This window comes from Polypterus senegalus, chromosome 13, assembly GCF_016835505.1.
Source record: "Polypterus senegalus isolate Bchr_013 chromosome 13, ASM1683550v1, whole genome shotgun sequence".
Taxonomy (NCBI): domain Eukaryota; kingdom Metazoa; phylum Chordata; class Cladistia; order Polypteriformes; family Polypteridae; genus Polypterus; species Polypterus senegalus.
This window is the reverse complement of record NC_053166.1, coordinates 26,808,093-26,827,347: the sequence shown is the minus strand read 5'-3', so window position 1 is coordinate 26,827,347 and position 19,255 is coordinate 26,808,093. Positions and strand designations below refer to the sequence as shown.

Below are 19,255 nucleotides of genomic sequence, written 5' to 3'. Positions count from 1 at the left end.
TGAGATGGATCGACCTGCATGGTGCTCCAGCTCAGCAGCTGGATGTTATTGGCTGTGCAGGTGACTTTTGTCGTTGGCTCCTAAGTGGATGGGCGTTTATATCATCTTTTACTTGTTTTGCAACGAAAACAATGTGACATAGGACGGACGGTGAAGGCTGGGGGCGTGCCATGACAGACCGGGGGCGTGGATGACTGAGTCTTCGGCCTGCAGCCGGTTAAAATTGGAGTAGCATCCTCAAGTGGATATTATTAAAACATTGTGGACTAACTGGCCTTTTGTGGGTGTGAGCGAGTGAAGGGATGAAAGGGGGCGCGCGCGTGCTCGCGGGCTGCAAGGTTCGCGCAAAGGGCGGGGATATTTGTAGCGATCTGCCTTCCTACTCCTCCAGAAACGTCTCCGGCGTTGAGAGCCAACCGCGGCCCTCCGAGTCTTTTTCGTCTCCTCCCAGCTCCGCCCCGCTCTGCTGCCGAATGTAAACCACATACGCAAGATCCTAACAGCCTGTCCGCTGTGTGCAGAACCTCCGCAAACCGCTTTCGGCGCGGACATGGTCCCGGTGATCTGGAGATGAGGCTCCGAAATGGCACCTTCTTGACTGTCTTCTTGTGCCTATGCGCTTTCGTTTCGCTCTCTTGGTACACCACCTTCAGCAACCCCAAAGGTATGTCGGATGGGCTTTGTTGCCCGCTGTGTGTACATTGTTTTCTCTGCTCCCAGTCTGTCTTGCCGTCTGCCTTGCCGTCTGCCTTCACCGTGTCCATCCTACGTTGCGGCAATGCAGCACCCAGCGCCCCGCTCCCCCGCCTTCGTTTCGTCTGCTCCGCACCGCTCCGTCTCTTTATTTCTTCAGTAAACGGACTAACGGTTGCCTCCCTGATCTTTTACGCAATGCAAGCTGTTATTGCTGGACGAGAAGACAGTAACTATTTCATTATATACCTCACTTGGCACTGCGTTAAATGATAGGGGAGCAATAAAATACGTCTCCGGGGAAATAAGACTCGAAACGGGCATGAAAGGTGATAGTATAATGCGTCTGTGACATCTCGCTGTTTCGTTTGTGCTCCATATTTTTAGGCCCATTTCGATTTTCAATTTTAAACCGCAACAACCAGAATAATTGCAGTCCAGGTGAAGGAGAGGCCGAGTCGGAATATCCTACAGCTTTCTGTTTAATTTGACAGGTTGGTGTGAAGTGGCACCGCTGCCAACTGGCGACCCTTCGGTCTTTTCCATGTCTTTTGAACATTTTACAGTCCAGCCAGCTGCCGAGCAATCGGTTGTGTTTACTCGGTGTGGAATCCGTGCGTAGACAGGAGTTCTCTGCTGCTGGAAACTCTCTGCAAGTTACCAGAATTAAGTGAATTGCTCGGAATCGTCGTGTTAAGTGCGCGCGCGCGCACACACACACACACACACACCAGTTAATCAGCCCCCATCATTTGGAATTTTTCAAATAAAATGTTTTGACTTCATTTACGCCAGCTTGACGGCTAAGAGTTTTAGAACACACGCGATTGTGACTGTAGATTCTGAACCTTTTGAATGTTTCGCAATTTTCAATTAGCCCCTTGCGAGTAAAGGTGTGTAGAACAGTGGGAACTGATATACGTTGTACTCCAATCCAAAGGTAATTCCTGCCTTACTCCCGTTACTGCATGAGAAGGCTCCTGAATCGGATTACAGGGCTTTATGATTTTGTTGTAAATTATATGTCGTTTTATTGTGTGCAGTCTGAAAAGCTAGCAGTCCTAGGTACGGAGCTGCTTAGAGGGCTGTATATTTCGTGCATCATCAACCTCCTGACATTTTTCATTTGTGACAGAATAACTTTGAATTTTTAGCATTTGTTAGAATTACGAAATAAACAATAAAATGTGGGAATAACATACAGCACATACACTGCCCAGGAGATCATATGATCATGTTGCTTCTTTTCCCTGTAACAAGAGCTTGGAAGGCAGGTGCCATGCAGTCCTACATGCACTTCACCTTAATTTGGTGTCCTTGAGTATGTGATTCACCATTAAGTTGAAAGTCTTCTGCTGGTTCTGCTTTATTAATACCTTTGAGAAATTTGAAGACCTGGATTGGGTACACATGCAGAACTGATTTTATTTTATGTAGCATCTTTTCTAGCAAACACCACCCCATGCCACTTTACAAGTAAATGTTGTGGACGGATGGAAGAAATACAGTTGGATTGCGGAGCTCCATCCTCTATTAAGTGTGGGTTCGAATGAGACACCACCATTTGGGGGCATTGGGTGTTTACAGTCTTCTAACCAGAATGGTTGGAGTTAGTTACCCTCAAGGTGTGTCTCCTCAAAGTGTGAGGAAGAAAAAAGATAATCCAGTTAGCAAATGCATCCCCTCTGACCCCAGCTGGGAACTGCATACCTTAGATGAAACCAGGTGTTCCTGTGATGCTCTTGCATGACAATGTTCATAGCACAGCTAGCATGCAGGCATGTTAAATGACTTGTCAAAGGTCACACAGTGGGACTGAGGTAAGAACCGAACCAACAACCTGAGTCTAGTTCCATAGTTAGTACACCATTTATAGTTAAACCTCCAAAGCGTTTTTTGTTTATAAATCATTTGTTTTGCTTAATGTGTTTTACTGGCAGTGCATTTGTCCACTAAATCGTGTCAGTCATGCACATTCCACTTACCATATTTATTTAGGCAGCTGAGTGCCAAGATGTCCTTTGGATGGACTTTGTATTTGGGTTTCTTTTACAGCGTGAATAGATGTACCATCAGATTGACTAATGAGTGTAAATAACTCTAGTGTGCAAACCGCTGTCCCTGCAGAACGTGTTTTTCTTCTTACTCTTTAATGGCTGTTTCCTTGTATTATGTCTCAGAAAAGTAAATTTAGACAATAGATAAATAAAGTCTAGGTTGGGGCCTTGAGAGCTGCATTTTTCTGGTACATCCAGTTTATAGAAGTGGCAGCTAGGTTTAAACTTCTTTCCTATATTCACTAATTACTTCTTTGTCACTGCATTTACAATTTGTCAGGCTGAATTTTCTGTGTTCTTCAAAATGTTGGGATGAATTTGTATATTTATTTATTTTACTCTGCTTGGATTTGTTGGTGTTTTTTATATGCTAAAAGACATATCACTTTGTAGAGGTAAATTATTTGTTACTATATCATCACTGTTTGTACATGTGAGGAATCTGCTGTTTTAGAGGAACTGTACAGTTTAAATGTTCAAAATTTTAGGTTGACAAAAATGTAAACCTACTGCCTCCCCAACTTTTCGCCCCAGCTTTAGTTACTTTGTTACACAGCAAATATCTTGTCACTAACATGTTAAGTATTTTATAAATTATAACTTACTAGCCATGCGCGCCCAACTACGTTGCACGTTTTAAAGTTGTCTGTGAAGGGCTCCCTGTTTAAACGCAGCTGCCAGTCGTGAACTGGGCCCTTCGTCGCACAGCATTATGATTTTTTATAAGGGAAACAAAATTACAAAAGAAAACCCTTGGACATTGATTCGATAGGAACAGCCTACTCGGAATCACTGTCCGAATCGTAATTATGTGGTGGTGTAGGAGCATTTCTGCTTCTGTCCGTTCACAGTCCATCTCGTTTTCACAACGCTGTCATTTCCTCTCACGATCTCTTCTTAACCTTTCTCCAATCTCGCAGGTTGCTTTGTGGGAATCCAAAGAGTAAGGCAATATACACGGAGCAATGGTTATAAAAGGGGGACACATAGGTATCCAGACTCTTTAAAGCATAAATAGGGATCACTTCACTGACATGTGAGCAAGCCACGGTACAACTGTGAGACGCACAGCACTCGCCGGCTACAACGTAACAATAATAATTTCCGGAAAGTGCTATTACATTGTCATTCATTTTACCCACTGTCTTTCTTTCATTCATATGTTACGTAGGCACGTACCTTTTATCTTCGGCACTGGAAGGTGGTCAACGCATGCGTGGAATTCGCGGACAAACAAAGATCAAGATGTAAATGAAGATCTCTTTAGTTAATTTAAAGCACAACAATTTGTTTAGTTTGAATGTTCTGAGGTGTGACTGGAGTACTACAGTCTTCAGTAGTATAAGCCTGCAATGCCTATGTTTTAGCTGTCTCTCTACTGCCATCTAGTGCTTCTTCTAATTCATTCGCGGACAAACAAAGATCAAGATTCAAATGAAGATTGTATATAGAGATAATAAGAGACCATTCAGCACTATAGTATATTTAAATACACAAGTATTTGTAAAAGTACAAGTCCGAAGAGGTTTTGCTGAAGCTTTCTAACACACTGGTTAGACCTCATCTGGAGTATTCTGTGTGCGGTTTTAATCTCCAGGCTTGAAAAAGGGACATAGCAGTGCTGGGGAAAAAGTCCAGAGAAGAGCAACTAGGCTGACTCCAGGGCTATGGGGGTGTGTTACGAGGAAAGATTAAATGAGCTGAGCCCTTTCAGTTAAAATAAAAGATGATTAAGAGGAGATATGACTGAAATTATTACAATTGTGAAGGGAATTAGTGCAGTGGATCAAGACTGTGACTTTAAAATGAGTTAATCAAGAACACTGGGACACAGTTGGAAACGTAAGGTTAAATATCACAGAAACATTAGAAAGGTTATCTTTTCACAGAGATCCACAGGCACATGGGATAAACTACCAAACAGTGTGGTAGACAGTAGGACTTTAAAGACCTTAACTCGACTTGATGTTATTTTAGAAGAATAACTGTAAGTGGATAGGACTGGTGAGCTTTGTTTGGGTTGAATGGTCTGTTTTTGTCTAGATTGGTCTAAAGTCCTACATGTTTGTAAAGTTTAAATAGTAATTATGTAGAAGTACTACTCCCTATTTCTTGCTTTTGTTTTTTTTAATCTTGTTCTCTGTTGCTTTTGATGCTCACACCTTTTAATCATTCTTATATATATTACAAAATGCTTTGTAAGTCACCATGGATAAAGATATGTGCAAAATAAATAAAAATAATAGTTATGTTCACAGAGAACCTTCTCCTGTCTCTGTTTCTCTGAACATAAAAACTGATGAAAGATTTCATGTTAAAGCAGCTGAATGTCAAAGGTTTTTGTATAGCTGCAAGCATCACATGAGTATATCGTGTTACGGACAATAATAAAGCTATTACATTCAAGACTGTGTACACGCTTCATTTAATGTTAAGCTAGCTTTATTTATTGTCCCTTCATACCTTTAACTGTAACATGTCTAAAATGCCAGCATAGCTGCGACTCTTTTAATCATGATTTTTGGAAGTCCATTTTTATTGAATAGTTAAGGTCCTGTCATTTTCTAACCCACTTGATTCAGACCAGGTTCATGGAGTGCTGGAGTCCAACCTTGTGAGAGAATAATATATTAATTTAGGAGTAACATAGCTATTATGCTTAAAGTGTTTTGGTGTACAGTGCACATCAAAAAATATATAAGCATTTGTTTTTTGCAAAAGGAAGAAGATACTAATCCAAAAGATGGGTAAACAGATAAAATGCCTTGGGGGGTTTAGGAAGTAACTGTCATGTGCACAGTAAGAATTGCCAGTTGTCATGTATACAGACAACTGCATAAAAAAGGTTAAAAGCTGAATTGAAGAAATCCTCGAGTAGAAACAGAATATAAGCAGAAATTAAACTTTTATTTGGATATGTTAATTTGGGTATGTAAAGCCAACAAACCAATCAGAGTAAGCCAGGTGACTTGTAAGCTTTAATTCAGCACTATTATGCAATTTCAGTTGTCCCTTAAATTTCTGCCATTATTCTGGGACCACTTGCTGATAACCTCCACTGAGGGCATTGTCTCTCTTGTAGATTGCTGTAAAGGGTGCTCACTCATCTTGAAAAGAGATTAAAGACACACTGAACAAGTTTCATCCAGCCTGGTTTTTGACTCCAAGAGGTCTTAGTTTAGGACAAGATTTCTTTTTTTTTAGTATATTTCCAAATTAATTTCTGTCACAACTCAGCTGGCATAGGGCGCAAGGCAGGAACAAACCCTGCACTGGGTGCAAGTCCATCATATTGCTGACACTGTCTTTAAAAAACCAAAAAACAGATTTGACATGTAATGGCTGAATACTCCTAACAGTAAAGAATACATCTGTACAGATCCTCAGAAATGTGTGCAGATTCTGGAGCTTTCCATGAGACGTCTGTTCTTTAAAAATTAAATTTTTTATATGCACAATAAACTTGGGTATTTTACTGTAAAAATATAAAAATTGCAAATTAGAAATATAATATTTGGAAAAACATCTGTACCCCTGGGTCTGATTAATATAAGGTGAAGGTATAGTTGGTAGAAATTCTAGCCAGGAGGCTGTTGCATTCCGTCTGTCTGTCTTATGCATTTTTTCCTTTCTAATCTAAAAAGGAGTGTCACTTTCTTTGACTTGTGTAGAGAAAAAGTAATGTTTATGTAGTACCAGTAAATCTCTGATTGTATTTTGGCAAGGTCTCCCACTAGACCACTCAATGCTATGTGGTTTTGTTGAAAGATGCACCATTTATATCGGTCGACAATTGGTATCAGGTGGTAAAGCAAGAAAATGCTACAATTGCCTATCGGCGGATTTGTTAAAAATAAGCTGATATTTACTGCCCATTGTACCCATTGTAAAAACGGCACCAAAACCTTCTGGGTTGAAAGATGTCTGCAGTGTGGACTTATTTTAGTGTTTGTGCAAGTAACACTACTGTAGACGTGCATTTTGCAAATTGTGCTCTGCAAAAATTTCACAGGGAGGAAATAGTAGTAAAAACTACAATGCAACAAATCTAATTACTCACCTCAGGGCAAGTTATACGAAGGAACATGGCGAGTTCCTGAAAAGCAAATCTGCTTCAGTCAAGAACACTCAAGTTCCAATGCTGGCCAAGGGTTAACTCCGTCAGTAGCACAAGCATTTGATAGCCAAAGAAGATTTCATTCAAAGCTCAAAGTATTACTCGGAAAGCAATAGAATTCATCATTTTGGAATTTGTGTTATTAATTTTAAATTAAGAGTTATTGGAAATGTGTAACTGACAGCAGTAAAACTGTAAGAAAAAATAACTTAGAGACTGTATATTTTGTTTATTAAGTTAATGTTAATGTTGCCTGCACAAAATTTAATTGACTGACCAGTGACTTGAAATGAGAGCAGTTAAATTTATAAAATTATAGAATTAGTAGACTCTTTTTGTTTATTTTTATGCCAAGAGTGGGTATGATTTTCATGTCTGAAAATCTCTTTCTTCTTTTGGCTGCTCCCGTTAGGGGTTGCCACAGCGGATCATCTATCCGCATATGGATTTGGAAACATTTTACACCGGATGTCCTTTCTGACGTAACACTCCCCATTTATCCGGGCTTGGGACTGGCAGAAAGAAACACACTGGTTTGTGCATCCTCTGTGGCTGGATTATTTTCATATCTGAAAATAAATGCACTTTAATTATTACACTTTCACAAATGTGCTTATCCAATGACAGCAGAACCACCAGTGACTTTACTGTCTTTTGAACCTGACAAGTGTTCAGTCCCAGCAAGTGAGAAACATGTCACTGTCCTGCTGTCTTTGTTATATAGTGCCTTTCATATCTATCTATCTATCTATCTATCTATCTATCTATCTATCTATCTATCTATCTATCTATCTGCTTTCAGAGTGTTTCACCATTCTCATGCCATTACTTTGTCTTCGGTTGCATTTTGGGTGATAGGCTTACATTTGGAATTTGCTAGGTTTTTAATCATCAGGTATGTTGACGAATGCTCTTCCCAGTTACCTACTGGTCAATTCAGAGAACACCTTTTCTTATCTGAAAATTTGAAATTTGTTAAACAACTCTCATTGAAATGGCAAAAGCTTTACTAAGTCCTGTACATTCAAAATAATCAGTCATCACTATCTGATCATCTGATGTGCAGTCATAGTTTTGCTGCTGTTGGTTGTCACTGGTGAGTTTCCTCAGAAAATGGTGCTTCATCCTGCTTGCATCCAGTAGATGGATATTGGTGCCATTAAAATCCTTGGGTCATTAATTGAACTGAAGATTTGTTTAGAATGTTTCAGATGTTTCAAGTTCAGGTTTGTCACATGTACAGAATACAACAGCATTCTTTCAGCAAGATCATCAAGTATGGCTAGGTATACATGCATGTTCAACCCGTGGCTGTGAGGGTTTATTCCAGGTGCTCCAGTTTCCTTCCAGTATGCAAAGAGAGGCAGAATAAATGAATTAATGACACTAAATTGGCTGTAGTGTGTATTTAGATAGATACTTTATTAATCCCAAGGGGAAATTCACATAATCCAGCAGCAGTATACTGATACAAAGAAACAATATTAAATTAAATAGTAATAAAAATAAAAAAAATAAAAATATGGGGTGTATGTGTGTGTTTGCCCTGTGATGGACTAGTGCCCTGTCCAGGGTTTGTTCCCGCCTTACGTCCTATGCTTGCTGAGATAGGCTCCAGTCTCGTGTCATCTGAATTTGGGTCACACAGACTTGTAACTCACAATAGTACACAATGAGAAAGTGTTGCAAAATGTTTTGCTTAAGCAAACATCAGTGTCCTGTTACAACCAGTATCTGCGCTTCTCCAAGGGTGAGGGATGACCGTCAGTGGCTATTCTGGGTCATGAAAACACAAAGAAAGCAAAATTGTGTCGCAAGAGAAGAGTTTTAAGTTCTAATTATGTCAGAACTTGTGAAAATTACCTCATATTAAATGTTCTATGTCTGTTCCACCTTGTTGAGAATGGAACAGATATTTGAGCATAACTATTAAGATTTTTGTTCTTCTAACCCTGGCTTGATCTGTAACATTCACCTGTATAAGGATATTTGGTCAGGTGGTCTGTACCTTGTAATACTTTAAATAAGCCACACAAACCCACATGTGATTGACTTGTTGATGCTCTCCACAAACTTGGCCCTGTTATCTCTTTCAAATAACCAATGATGAATTTGCCTGATCTTGGTGATGCCCCAAACTGTAGTTGATTTTTGTGCAGCAGATGGTGCAGAGGTCAAACCAGTTATTAAGACTTTCCCATTCCTCATTTGTACCATTCAACAGCTTTGACTTGACTCTTGATTGTCAAGACAGAATGCTACTTTAACCCCTAGCAAAGTGAAATAAGAGTAAACGTCAAGAAATTGTAAAGTGGGCTTAATCAGGGTCATTTAATGAATGCAGTCAATGAAATGAATGATTGGCTACATCTTCAAGTGTTTAGAACTGCTGTTATGACTGCATACATTTACATTTATTTGCTTAGTAGGTGCTTTTTTTTATCCAAAGTGACTTACAAAAGAGGTCAATAATAGTAGGGTGTTGTACCGTGTTAGCCCTTATGGATGCAAGGAGAAATCAAGCAAAATTACACCTTTTATTGGCTAACTAAAAAAAATTACAATATGCAAGTTTTCTAGGCAGTTCAAGCCCCGTTTTCAGGCAAGATGTAATCAATTACAATTGCATCCTGTAGAATGAACTTCAGTTGTGTCATTTCTTTTATAGCTGGTCAGACCCGAACCATTATCGGTACTCTTTAGAAATCTCCTCCTTCATTTTAGGGCTGTAAGAAGAAGATAGGCGCAAGACGCAGCTGCTAAGCTATTTGTCACCCAGTTTACCTCATGAGCTAGGCCTGTGTGTGAGTGACACAATAGATATATATTAAAAAGAGCTCTGGGCCCAGCACTGATACCTGAGAGACCACTATTAACATCAGTTAATTCATTACCACGACTTTTTGCTTTCTGTGTTTTAGCCACATTTTGTACCCACTTCTCTGTGCCCTGAATTCTTACGTGTTTTTGTTTAGTAACCGCCTGATCAATTTCTGGACTCGCAACATGCACTTACCTACCTACATACATCTTCTGGACCCCTAAAGCTGATCGTGATACTTGGCACAGCTCTTCATTTTGCAGCTCGACTGCCCCTCGGATAACGTTCAGACGGCACCTGGTTCACTCCTCTTGTGTTCTGGTTTGGCTACTTGCTCTCTGTAGGACTTAGGGTCTGGTGCAGTGATTTGCAAACTCATTCTTTGAGGAATTCTGTTTATTCAGTTTTTTTTTTTTCCATCTTAACTTCTTTTGTTCAGAATCCTGTCATGACTGAACATGCTACTGTGTCACAGTTTCTCTTTTTATTCTGTCAATCCAAAAATTCCCAATAGGATTTGTTCACTTTTTATAGACGTTAAACAAGCATGTGTGTATTTTCCACAAAGGGAAGAACAAATTCTCATGATCTCGCTTATTCAAATTTTGCATTCTCATCTTTTGAAAGTTGTGCCTGTTTTATTTATTTTTAAATTGATTGCTTTCTACAAACAACTATTCCTGTTTAGCACTTTTCTCTACTCCAAAGCAACAATGTCTAGAAAAGAAGTAAATTGAAAATTGAAGGCTGTGTGTTAAAACTCTTTGAAAAGGTACGGATCTTTCAGAATGTCTGACAAATGGTCTGCAGAAAAACATCAAAGTCATCAGTAACATTTCTTCAGAGCCACTGGTCTGTAAGTAAAGCTGCTCTTGGTTCAAATCCTTGTGCTTGCTTTCTGAGTCATCTGGAGCAGTAAAACTAAGTCATGTGATCTGATTGTGTCTGAGTGATTTGGTACCAGTGGGCCACATCGTGTCTGGACTTGAATTCTACAGTTGGCAATGCATGCTTGCAACCCGGAGGTTTATCCTGAAGTAAAAACAATTAAAGCAAGAAAGACAGTCCTGCCTGAGTGGTTAAGAGAAGGCTGCTGAAATGCCACAGCAGCAGTTTCTTGGTGCAGCGGTGCATAGCACAAGTAGGAGTGCCTGTCTAATCTAATTTAATTTAATTTGTGCACCCAATTGTCTCATTTTTTTGTACTTAGCCTGCTGCTCGTGGTTTGGTTTGATGCTGACTTAGAGCACCGTGTGCAGATAAAATTCTAAAATGCTTTCTTGGGGTGTACTTTTAAGTGAGCAGCACTATAGAGTAAATATTCTGTTTCAAAAATCAATAATACATTTATATGTATGTGTGTTTTGTTTTTTAAATCCTTAAATGCTATCAACATATGGGTAGCTCAACATAATGAGAAGAAGACAATTTTATACCTGCCATGGTAGCTCTGGATGTGCAGTATGTGCAGTGAGTATCCTTTGTCCTCCTAAATGTGGATTAACATTCAGCTTTGTGTCATGTTTCAGTGGAAATCTGAGATTTTTTTACTAATTTTTTTTTTAAATTAATCCTGGATTAGTTTTGAATCCTTCTTTTTTTGCTGCAGTTTGTAAAAGTGACAATGTGGAGAAATGAATAGTTTGTATTGGCATCGTTTCTATCCTAAATAACCTTTAATTTAGCCCATTAAAATAGAATTTTACAGTCCTTCTTCCTCCGTAGGGTTATGTTTTAGGGACTGTGGTAGCCTTCAAATATTAAGTTTCTTTCCTGATATTCTAACAGACTATTTGGCAACATGTATTGCCACTTTTAAAAGTTTACGAAGATTACAGTAGAATAGATCATTAGCCCCTTAGAGTCCATCTAGCTTGCTTGCTTTATTAGTTTGAAAATCTTTGCACTGTGAACTTCCCAGGGTTATTTCCTGTCACCTCCCTCTGCTTCCTGTTTTCATTTGACCTTCAGTTCTCCTGGAATTCTGAGCAGCACTTCAAAGATGAGAGGAAAAATGGTCCCAGTCAATTGGCAGAATAGTCTGTATATCTCAAAACAGCAAGAGTAAACATGGTTGTAGGTATGTACTCCCCATCCAACCCAAACAGGAATGTGAAATTGATGGCTTAAACATTACACACATTATTTGCTTTCATCATCATTATTTCCTAATTCTATTTTGGTAGGGGAAAAGCCACTCGGTTTCTTGTCTTCAACTTGTTAGATTTTGTTTACACTATCTGATATTTCACAATATTTCCTTGCTATCCAGTGTCTTGGAGACCTGCTTATCAGCTTAAAGGAATGCTCCATCCAAAAATGATATTTTTCTAAGGTGTGGCACAACTCCACATAGTTTGCATTGGTGGCCAAGAAATTGATCTCCTGCTATCATACGGAATAGAGATAAGGTTTATAATGCTGTATAATACAAGCCAAAGGTGACCAATGTTGGCGCAACAAAAAACAATGTGAAAAATGGCCTTGGAAAAACGAAAACAATGTGATGTTACTCGTGTTGCATAATCCACAGTTGTACAGTATCCTCAAAAGTTATAAAACACATGAAGATCGATCTCTCACTCTCACTCTCCCTTTCCCTACCTTACTTGGTGGCCAAGAGACTTCTCTTCAATTCCAAAATGACAACTGCACCTCTTGTTTTTGATGTGCACTGATTTTGGTTTTTTTTTCAGAAGCATCTATTTAACAGTATTTTTGCCAAAAATACATGCGTTTTGCACTTTATGAGCATACATCTGGATAACTGACGTGTGGATTATCTGGCACAACAAGTAATGTGAGGAATACTGCAAAAAATGCATCTATTACTCATTTTTTCTTATGTAACAAGACCTTGACAAAGGCTTCTTTTGGTCTTCTTTATGCTTCTAAAACATCAGTAGAGAGATTTGTCTCTGTGCAGTGTGGCATAAGAAGACCTCTTGATATGCTTGTAAAATTACTTTTTAATATGAAGTAATTGCATTTTTTTATAATTAAGTATACAATATGAAGAGAAATATGTATCACTTAAGGCATCTCTGACTGCTCCAAAGTAAAGTAGTTATAATAGGTCACATTGCAGAGACGAATAACCACTTTACTGATGGTTTATAAGTGTTATTAACACCAGAAGAAACCTTTGTAGAGGTCTTGTTCCATAACAATGAAGACTAATAGAAGCATTTCTGCAGTACCTAAACTAAAGAATTACCATTTTTGTATTTCCATGGACTTTTTTTTCCCAAATCATTTGCCATTGTATGGTATTGGTCACCTTTGACTTGTATTATATCAAACTGTTTATCATTGTTATGCATGATAGCATGAGATTTGAAATTATTCTCAACCATCAGTACAAACTGTATGGGGTAAGCAACATGTAAAAGAAATCTCATTTTTAGGTGGAATATTCCTTTGGTGAGTGTAACCAAATATAAGCACCTTGTAGGGATCCTTATAAGACTTCCCATACTTGCGACTCCAAAACCAGGCCTAACAGTAATTTCATTACATCTTACTTTAAAGTACTTTACAATAATAGTATGTTAAGTTGATGGGTGTTCTAGTAAGGGCTGGCCAGCAATGAACAAGTGGCACGAATCTAGAAATTTAGTGATTCTTGTGGGAAGAATATACTGTCTGTCACAGGTGCTTTATGAATGTTTTTTAAGGTGCTCCTTCATAACAAATTTGTTTATAATAGGCAAATTTAACTTTGAATCAGTCAGAAATTTGGGGTATAAATGATGTTTTTTGTACTACAGGAAAATAGTTTCTAGTAGTAAAATGTGATGGTAACACCCTCAGACTTGTAAATATTTCCATATATTGGTGTCTGTCAATATGACTAATTTCATTAAAGCTGTAAATAGAAAGAACATTATTTTTTGTGAGAGAAGCAACAGACAAGCACCAATATTTATGTGCTATGCGGTTCAGCATCTAACAGATTGCTCTGAGAGTTTCCATGGTCTACCACTTTGGCTAAACTGTTTTTGCATCTCGATACTTCCACTTCACAATAGTGGCAGAGCAGAAACTTCATGTAGAGACTTGAGGCAAAGTTGGCATCCTTTGACAGCAACACATTTAAAGCTGCAGAGCTCTTCAGTATGACCCATTCTGACAGTAGTCTTTCTCAGGGCAGATTACATGACTACATTAGACTACTAGATTACATGCACCTGCAAACAATAAAACACATGAACTCAATAATGTGCAGGGGTGTCTACATAATTTTAGAGCATATACAGGGAGTGCAGAATTATTAGGCAAGTTGTATTTTTGAGGATTAATTTTAATATGGAACAAACACAGTGCTATCAGTCAATCCAAAATGTTAATAAACCTGAAACCTGAATGTTTCACAACGGAAATGTGAGTGTGAACATCATCAGGGGAATACATATGTGCGCACAATTATTAGGCAACTATTAGTGTGCAGATTTATTATGCAACTAAAGGAAAAATGAAAATTTTCCCATCTCACTTGTTTATTTTCATCTGTTATAGTGAGAATAATAAACAAACACCTCAAAATTTACAAATAAACATCTCTGACATTTCAAAAAAAATAATTCAATCAATCAATGACCAACATAGCCACCCTTCTTTCCAATAACAGTCATAAGCCTTTCCATTCATGGAGTCTGTCAGTTTCTTGATCTGTTGACGATCAGCTTTTTGTGGAGCAGTGACTACAGCCTCCCAGACACTCTTCAGAGAGGTGTATTGTTTTTCTCCCCGTAAATCTAGCTTAAGAAGTGCCCACAAGTTCTCGATAGGGTTTAGGTCAGATGAGGAAGGGGGCCATGTCATTATTCCTTCATCTTTAAGGCCTTTACTGGCTGGCCACGCAGTGGAGAACTTCGATGCAAGTGATGGAGCATTGGCCTGCATAAAAATCATGGTCTTTTTCCTGTATCACTGTTTGAAGAAAGTGTCTTCGAAAAACTGGCAGTAGGTTTGGGAGTTGATTTTGAGTTCATCTTCAATGCAAAAGGTCCAACTAGCTCATCTTTAAAAATACCAGCTCATACCAGTACCCCACCTCCACGTTGGAGTGGAGCTCTGTGCCCATTACTGATCCACAGGTCCATCCATCTGGTCCATCAAGAGTCACTCTCATCTCATCGGTCCATAAAACCTTTGAAAAAATCTGTCTTCAGATATTTCTTGGCCCAGTTTTGACGTTTCAACTTATGTTTCTTGTTCAGTGGTGGTTGGGTTTCAGCCCTCCTTACCTTGGCCATGTCTTTGAGCACTGAACACCTTGTACTTCTGGGCACTCCAGGTAGGTTGCAGCTCTGGAATATGAAAGTACTGGAGGATAATGGGTTCCTGGTAGCTTCACGTTTTGATTCTTCTCAAATCTTTGGCAGCTAATTTATGCTTTTGTTCTCAACACGCTTTCTTGCGACCCTGTTGACTATTTGCAACAAAATGTTTGATGGTTCTGTGATCACACACCAATATCTTAGCAATTCCAAAAGTGCTGCATCCCTCTGAAAGACTTTTTACAATTTTTGACTTTTCAGAGTCAGTTAAATCTCTTTTTTGGCCCATTTTGCCTGAGGAAAACTAGCTGCCTAATAATTCTGCACACCTTGATATAGGGTGTTGATCTCCTTAGGCCACACCCTCCCTCATTACACAAATACACATCACCTGACGTGCTTAAATCCAATAAGCATTCAAGTTAATACAGCTTGGAGTTGGAATATATGCATTAAAAATGATGATATGGTCAAAATACTCACTTGCCTAATAATTGTGCACACAGTGTAGTGTATCCAGTAAGATTTGAGACTTATTTGTATGATTTAGAAACACAACAGAGAAATCCTCTCAGAAAATTATTCCCTTTTATTTTGGAAATCGGTTAAAGTCATGTCATTTTCATGTCATCCAGTCCAGGGTCATGAGGGGTGCTGAAGGCTGTCCCATTACCAATTAAAGTACAGTATTAAATTGTGGCTCTCCATAGATGACAAAGCTCAATGAATATTCATTGCAAAGGCTACAGATGTAAGGCAAATGAAGATTTCTGGTTTCCCAACTTAGTATAGTGAGGCAGCTTCTTTTTTTTTCTTTTGCCTACAGAACAAAGTGGAAAAGTCTGCAGTTCATACAGTAAAATAAATTAACACAACGTTCTCTATCCTGCAAACCTGTCTGGAGCTGCTCCTTAAAGGCTGTGGCACAAGGCAGGAGTAAGCCTTGAACCCTGTACCAGACCCGTTCAGGAGCACATCCATGTTCACACAGGGCCAATGAGTCCCCAGTTCTCATAACCTGCATGACGTTTAGAGTTTTATAGCAGGGAAACCACCACAGATGTGGGGAGAACAGAAAACAAAAGGGTGCATTATTGAAATCTGTCTCTGAGGGATGGCAGCACTAACCACTTTTCTATCCCTCCCTTCCTCCATGTGTTATTGAGTGTATAGAGTTTAACAGGTTTCTCTAGTTTTGCTTTTTTGCTTAATATAATTATCCATCCATATTGCAGAAGCTGGAATCTTATCAAGGTGCATGTGCTACAAAGTGGGATTTAACTGTGGGTGAGCTACAATACTATCCCAAGTACATTTTTACACATAGTCACATCATCTCACTACTGGCCGGTTTGTTATTGCTGTTGAGGACCTGCACATCTTTTGGGGCCTGAGAGGAAAATGGACCATCCAGAGGAAAAAAAAATTGAAAAACGGAGACAATGTACAGACACTTCAAAGACAGTGGCCAGGCTAGAATTTAAATCCTTGACTTGTAACTGTGTGGCAGGAGCGCTAATCAGTGCACTGCCATGCAGCGCCCAATATAATTTTAGGATTGAAATCTTCACTGGTAAACAGATGATCTGTGCCATTTGAGATAACCTGCAGTAAACAACGAACAATTTTCTGGTGCTGTAGTTATTAAACAGGCAAGCCATAACCAACACTCAAAACTGCAAACACATCACACTTTTTTGCACCCACCACTGTCTCATTAGAACTTCATGTAGTCGAGTGCCAACCTTGGTCGTCCTTAAAGCAACATGGCAATCGGAGTGCTCTTAAAAAGGAAAAAAATAAAAAAGAATGTGATATATTAGTGGTTGGCCTTGGGCCTAGATGGTATTTCACTGACTTTATCTGTCTTTGAGGTATGTTGGCCTAAAATGCCTAGCAGTCCTCTGCAGTCACTGCCAAAAAAGTAAATGAGACCGTCATTTAAATGAGTCGGAGCAAGTTCCTCTAGGTCATGTATGATAACCCATAAAGACTGCAGAAGACGAAGCAAGGGTAAGAAAATGACCGCACATGAAAAACTAGTAGTCTCTGAGGCTCACTAAAGGTGAGTGTTTGTGCCCCAGATCTGAAGCGGGCCATTGCCTAAAGAGCTACCTTTTATGTGCGGCTAACGGGTGCACAATGGGCTGGTGGAAACACTGGATTTCAGGTCCTGCTGGCTCAGGGTAAGTTGCTAATTCATGAAGCCAGGGGCACCCTTTTAATTTGGAATCCCTGTTCATGTTTGCCCTTGACAAAAGGCTTTGTGTAGCTGATGCAGATAACTGGAAGACCGAAGCTGCTGTGGCTTAATTAGATGTAGAGCAGTAAAGACAGAGTGGTTGCTGCTAATCTTACAGAGCAACTCCCCTGCAAGTTATGTGACCCTCCCTGAAGGCAAGAGGAAATGAAAACTGCAAAGGGAGTTGCTGATCACAAGGTCATTACACTAACATGTCTTGAAGCTGCTTGTTGTATTTATAGACTGACTGTAATGGCCATTGTCAAGTGCTGAGGGTGGGCACTGACCTCTAACTCTCTCCTGCTTATTAAATAATAAGATGGTCAGAAATGAATGAGTCCCAGACTTTAGGTAACAAGACTGTTGTCTGCTGGAAGAAACTGCTGTTTGAAAGGGTCAGAATGAAAAGCTCCTCCATTATCATACACTCTTTCATTGACCACAAATGTGTGAGCAATAAGACACACCATTGATAGAAAGTTACTAAGAATGTGCTGTGGTCATTCAGTGAATATCCTTGAGGACTATAAGTCAGAATGTTTTTAACCTACATCTGCAATTTTGACGGGGAGTAACCCTTAAACTTATGTGGTCTGATGGTGTGCCATCCACTTTGTGCAAATTTCACCACCTTAAACACATTTTTGTTTTTAGAACAAAAACAGCTACAATAACACAAATAATAACCGGGTTAGGATTATGTGCAGCTTGTGTATTTTTAGAGCAATATACAAATTGTAAAGTGCAGTTTTTAACTTGAGCAGGAAGCTTATAAAAATGCACTTGGCAAATGTGATGAATCTTTTTGAACACTGAAATCAGTCTTAAGAATGTAAACATGCCAACATAACTTGGCTATTATACTCAGAAAGGCAACTGTATGGCTAAAACCTTTTGATTTGTCATTCATCTTTTTCATGAAAAGGTGGCAGTGGAAGGGCCAGAGGTGTTTTAAGTGTTGAATATGTATCATGGATGGGTTGTTCTCAGATTAGCTATTCACACCTGAGCACAGGTTACAAACCCCATGCCTTAGTACAAGACTTCAACACACAGGAATATGAAAACTGAGAAACAGAGGCCCATTTTATTAGCGTTGGAGCATTTTTTAAAAATGCATATGGACTATATACTAAGACAATACACTTTTCACACACGCACCTACACCCACCCCATTAGACCCCACATATGGGCAACTTCACTTTTTTGTGTCATTCTGCCAAATTTCTGTGGCTGTAAATAATATTTAAACAAATATTGAGAGGTAGTAAGAAACAAAAAAAAGACTACCTAACTATAATACATCCTATCCATGGTAACAACAAAACCACATTCACGCACGAGAGCTTCACTGGCATTAGCATCCCATACTTAAAACAGTACTGTGCCATGAGTGGTCACCTGAAGCTTATGACTGAATACAGCTGATAAAGTCATGTAATCAGACATAAGCTCTATTTAGTGGCAGTTAACAGTTTGCTCCTGTGAAGCAGGTCGCCAAATGTGACCTACCTAGTGACTCACACCAACTAGCCTATGACTCTCTCTGACAGAATCAAACAGGTTTGCATTTTGTTGCAAGGATGGCCAGTGCATGCATTAAAACCGACCACCAGTGAATGCTCATCCGGAAGTGTAATACATAGAATGTAGCAAAGAGGAATACGGAATATGCATTTTCTGAACCTTGCAAGCAGAAGAAAGACTGGTCTTTTTGATGTTTCAGTACATAAAACACAAGACAAAATAGTATAAAGAGCAGAGTCTGCGGCTGAACTTCTCTTATGTGTTAATCCTTCATACATTGTTAGCTGTGAGAAGCATCATGTTATTGCTTGGCATAACGGGGCAAAAATGACTGTGCTTGGAAGGTCAACACTCGGTCACATAAATTGACATGGTCTGGTGACTAGATCAGTGACTGCAGTCAGCAAATCTAACATAACCCACAACTAGAAGTTACATAATGTGCTATTGACTATAGAAAACTTGCAAAGTGGAGAAACTTCCTTCCTAAAGGAACTGACGCTCTTGCTTTGGAGA

At 39.2% G+C, this 19,255-nt stretch overlaps 1 protein-coding gene across 1 annotated transcript in view; it reads left to right on the top strand.

Moving 5' to 3' along the window:
- Positions 1-373: 373 nt before the first annotated feature.
- Positions 374-19,255, top strand: part of mgat4b (alpha-1,3-mannosyl-glycoprotein 4-beta-N-acetylglucosaminyltransferase B) — a 111,939-nt gene continuing 93,057 nt past the window's right edge. Inside the window, exon 1 of the mRNA XM_039775736.1 lies at positions 374-664. Coding sequence (XP_039631670.1) covers positions 571-664 — 94 coding nt within the window. The 5' untranslated portion in view covers positions 374-570. The remainder of the gene's footprint in view (positions 665-19,255) is intronic.